Raw genomic sequence first — 4,387 nt, forward strand, 5'->3', positions numbered from 1 at the left:
TTTTTTTTTGCGTCTCTCCCCTCCCGTCCTCGCCGACGCAGCGGCTCTCGGAGATGGGGGCCGGGTGCTGAGCCCGCCGCCCCCAGCACTCGCAGCCCCGCCGGGATCGTTTGCACTTCCCCCCCCGCGCACCCCCGGGTGAGTACCGCTCGCTGAGGGCGGGGGCCGCCCTGGGGGCACGGGCGCTGCCGGGGGCTGAGGCGGGCGCGGCCCTGCGGCTGTGACAGGAGCCGGGGCTGCCCCGGGAGCGAGGGGGAACGGCCCCGCCGGGACGGGGAGGGCGGAGGGACGGCGGGACCGGGCTCGGGGCACGGTCGCGGGCCGGGAGGGGCCGTGCTCGGCGGGGAGGAGGCGGCGTTCCGGCTGACGAAGCGCTGGGCCGCTCCGAGCGCCCGCGGGACCCGGCGCCGGGCTGCGCCGCGGGGAACGGGCCTGGAGCCGCGCAGCCCTCCTCCGTGTTCTCCCTTATGGGCCCGGAAAGCGCTCCTCCTTCTCCCGCCGCTGCTGCCGCCGGAGCTCCCCGGGCTGTGAGCAGAAATCTAATGAGCCCCGGCCGCCTGTTATGTAACGCCGCTGCGGGCCGGGGCTGTCGGAGCGCCGTCTCCTTCGCAGGGGCAGAAGTTGGGGCTGCCCGCCCCGCACGGCGCTGCCCGCTGCGCCCTGGAAGGATCGCTGCTTTCCTAAGGGACGCGGAGGCGGGGAAACAAAACAGACGGATTAATAAATCATTTTTAAATGCCCCCTCTAAACCACCCAATCAGCTTTTCTGCACCGATTGTGTCCCTTTTGTAAATATCTTCTGTTTGCCCTTGATCTTTTCCTTATCCCCACCCAGTGCTGATCCAGCAAACGTTTAAAGGTCGCCTTATCGTGCAGGCTGTCACATATTCCCATACCATCTTGGGGAGAGCGCGAGCGGCTTGGAAATAGTGTTCCAGCCTTTAAAAGGAGATTACTTGGAGCAGGAAATAACAGTGTAAATACAAAGCTTTTTTTTTTTTTTATAATGGGATTTTGATACTGACTTTGATTTCTCTAATCTTTAGTGACAGCTACGCTAAATTTTCATCCTAGAGAGGCAGTGCGGAGAATCACACCCTCAATTGAAATTCTTGCTGGGCGTTTCACAAAATACACGTTTTGTTTCGTAGGAACTTTTTATGCCCCCGGTGGCTGAATGCCTCGTACCAGAGCGCTGCAGGGTTTTCCTTAGCGGTGCGTGTGCTGATACCTGCTTCTGCCCCTTTCTTTAACTTCGGATGGCTGTTTTCTCTCTTGTCCTTTAAAGGGCCGACAACCATATTTTATATTAAATATAAAATGGAGTCCTGGAGAAAGGCTGTTGTTTTTTACCGGGCCTGTGAAAAGCCCCGCTGGCTCCAGCATTGGCTCTAGGTTTTTTGAAATCTGGACTGTAGAAAATGCACTATGTATATTTAATTTGTAATGGAGTATTTTGTAGAAGAGGAACAATTTATGTATTGTAATTAATTTCACAGTCACTGCCATCCCTATGGCAGGAAATCAGTGCCCCTATTTTGTATGCATTGCCTGCATTCTCATTGTAGCTGTTCAGAGGAAAGGAAGAAGTGTTGTGTACGTACAGTGGACATTTTCTCTTCGCTTGATGCAACTTCACCAGTGCAGCATAGTCCGCAGCGTAATTTCAGCAGTCTGTGCGGGTGGTTGCCTTGGAATTAAAGTGTGTGGCATAGTTTTAGTTACTTGTCTGAAGTTCTCTAAAGCAACTGAAAATATTTCTGTATTTCTGCAGCTTATGGTGTGACCACTGTGTTTGCAAACTTCCAGGTGATAAATGATCCTGGAACTAGGACCTTTCAAGCTAAACTAATAGTCCGGTGCTAAATTTTGCAGCTGAGTACTATAAATCAGCCAAATGCGGGTTGGTAATTGAACCCTTGACAGACCTGGCAGTTCAGTGATGTCTTAAGAATTACACTTGCCGCTTTGTGAATAACTAAACTGCAAGCTCATGTTATTTTGAAATACCCCATGCTGCGTATGTAAACACATGCCTAGTGCATCTTCTGCAGGGTTGTTTGTAAGTCATCCCGAACGTAGCTGACACCCTCACCTTTTGCAGGCATGAACGTAAATAGTTCGTGGTTTTTTTTCACTTAAAACATAACCTATTTTATGCAGAAAGTGAAGCTGAAAGAATAGGCCTCGGACCTTGATCTTATCTTTCCTTATTTGGATGTGTTTGCTTTTGTTTTTTCTTAAAGGAACAAGAGCACTCAAGGTGAAGGATAATAATCAACTAGCATCAGCACTTTGAAGGAAATTTTGTTTCCCTGTGGCATCTTGAACACTTTCTTCGTGTTTTGAAACAGACTTATACCTTTGTGGCATAGCAGCTATGCAGCTTGAAATCCAAGTAGCACTCAATTTTATTATTTCATATTTGTACAATAAGCTTCCCAGACGACGTGTCAACATTTTTGGTGAAGAGCTTGAAAGACTTCTTAAGAAGAAGTATGAAGGGCACTGGTATCCAGAAAAGCCATACAAAGGATCAGGGTTTAGATGTATACATATAGGGGAGAAAGTGGACCCAGTCATAGAACAAGCATCCAAAGAGAGTGGTTTGGACATTGATGATGTTCGTGGCAACTTGCCTCAGGATCTTAGTGTTTGGATTGACCCATTTGAGGTTTCATACCAAATTGGTGAAAAGGGACCAGTGAAAGTGCTTTATGTGGATGATAATGAAAATGGATGTGAGTTGGATAAGGAAATCAAGAACAGCTTTAACCCAGAGGCCCAGGTGTTCATGCCAATTAGTGACCCAGCATCTTCAGTGTCTAGTTCTCCTTCTCCTCCCTTTGGTCACTCTGCTGCTGTGAGCCCAACTTTCATGCCCCGCTCCACTCAGCCTTTAACCTTCACCACTGCCACATTTGCTGCCACCAAGTTTGGCTCGACCAAAATGAAGAATAGCGGCCGTAGCAACAAGGTCGCCCGCACTTCTCCCACCAACCTTGGCTTGAATGTCAATGACCTGTTGAAGCAGAAAGCCCTCTCCTCCTCCATGCACTCTCTCTACGGGCTTGGCTTAGGCAATCAGCAGCAGCAGCAACAACAGCAGAAGACTTCTGCCCTTTCTCCTAACGCAAAGGAGTTTATTTTCCCCAACATGCAGGGTCAAGGTAGCACCAGTAGCATATTTCCTGGTGACAGCCCCCTTAACCTCAGTCCTCTCCAGTACAGTAATGCCTTTGATATGTTCGCAGCCTATGGAGGTCTAAATGAGAAGTCTTTTGTGGATGGCTTGAATTTTAGTTTAAACAACATGCAGTATTCTAACCAGCAATTCCAGCCAGTTATGGCTAACTAAAAATAAAACAGAAGTGACATACAAGTAAATACTATTGTACAAGTAAAAATGCACGTACCCAAGGGTGTATCTTTTTTTCCACCTCTTGAGATTTTTTTTTTAAGGCTTGTAGTATGAATACATTCAAGCTTGGTTAGAGAAATACAACATGCATCATTTTTTCATTTGCCAACCAAGCACAAAATTATTTTATACTGACTGTACATTAAAAAAAATATACTCTCAAGATATGGCCTCTTACAGTATTTAAGATATAGCAAGGACATGGCTAATTTTTTTCGTATATATATATATGCACACAAACGTATATGTATATATATATAAAAATTGGCGCTAGTAAGTGGGTTTATTGGTCTTTTTCTAATTGTATAATTTAATTTAGTACAAAGTTTGTAAAATATCAGAGTATATATATTGTTTCTACAACATGGTATTGCATTTATATCTTTTTACTACAGTGATCTGTGACAGCTGCAGCAGCTTCATGTTGTATTTTTTTTACTGAAATTGTAAGATATCCATCTTAAAGACATCAATTCTAAAAAAAAATATAAAAAGTTGTGTACAGAATATTCCTTAGTGGTGGAATTAAAAATGTACGAAATATTTGCTTTTTTCAAAAGAAACACAAATTGTATTTTCTGTTAAAAGTTTAAAGATTTTTGCTATATATTATGGAAGAAAATGTAATCGTAAATATTAATTTTGTACCTACATTGTGCAATACTTGAAAAAAGGTATAAAAGTATTTTGAGTCAGTGTCTTACATGTTAAGAGGGACTGAAATAGTTTATATTAAGTTTGTATTAAAATCCTTTAAAATTACCCGGCTGTTGTGGTCTGTGCTTTCCCTGCCCTGCTGAAGTCGGGGTGCTGTGTTTATTGTGTGGGCAGTGCTAATCATGCACAAAGGTGACTGTGTGCATCACAAAGGAGCGATGGAGAGGGTTGCCTATTGATGCACCACAATAATGGGTTGCTTACCTGACACGGGTCTGACGAAGCACGCAGCCTGATTAACTGCTTGCC

General features: G+C 45.5%; 1 protein-coding gene across 3 annotated transcripts; it reads left to right on the top strand.

The window, feature by feature from the left end:
* Positions 1–4,183, top strand: TOB1 (transducer of ERBB2, 1). Of its 3 annotated transcripts, XM_021415046.1 has the most exons (3): positions 1–138; positions 836–976; positions 2,247–4,183. In XM_021415046.1, exon 3 carries the CDS (start codon positions 2,381–2,383, stop codon positions 3,356–3,358), a length of 978 nt encoding a protein of 325 aa, XP_021270721.1. In that variant the 5' UTR covers positions 1–138; positions 836–976; positions 2,247–2,380; the 3' UTR covers positions 3,359–4,183. The 3 variants fall into 3 exon arrangements, with proteins under 3 accessions (XP_021270721.1, XP_021270718.1, XP_021270720.1); XM_021415043.1 differs by lacking the exon at positions 836–976; XM_021415045.1 differs by lacking the exon at positions 1–138 and having other exon boundaries at positions 322–976.

This window comes from Numida meleagris, chromosome 17, assembly GCF_002078875.1.
Source record: "Numida meleagris isolate 19003 breed g44 Domestic line chromosome 17, NumMel1.0, whole genome shotgun sequence".
In the NCBI taxonomy this organism is placed as follows: domain Eukaryota; kingdom Metazoa; phylum Chordata; class Aves; order Galliformes; family Numididae; genus Numida; species Numida meleagris.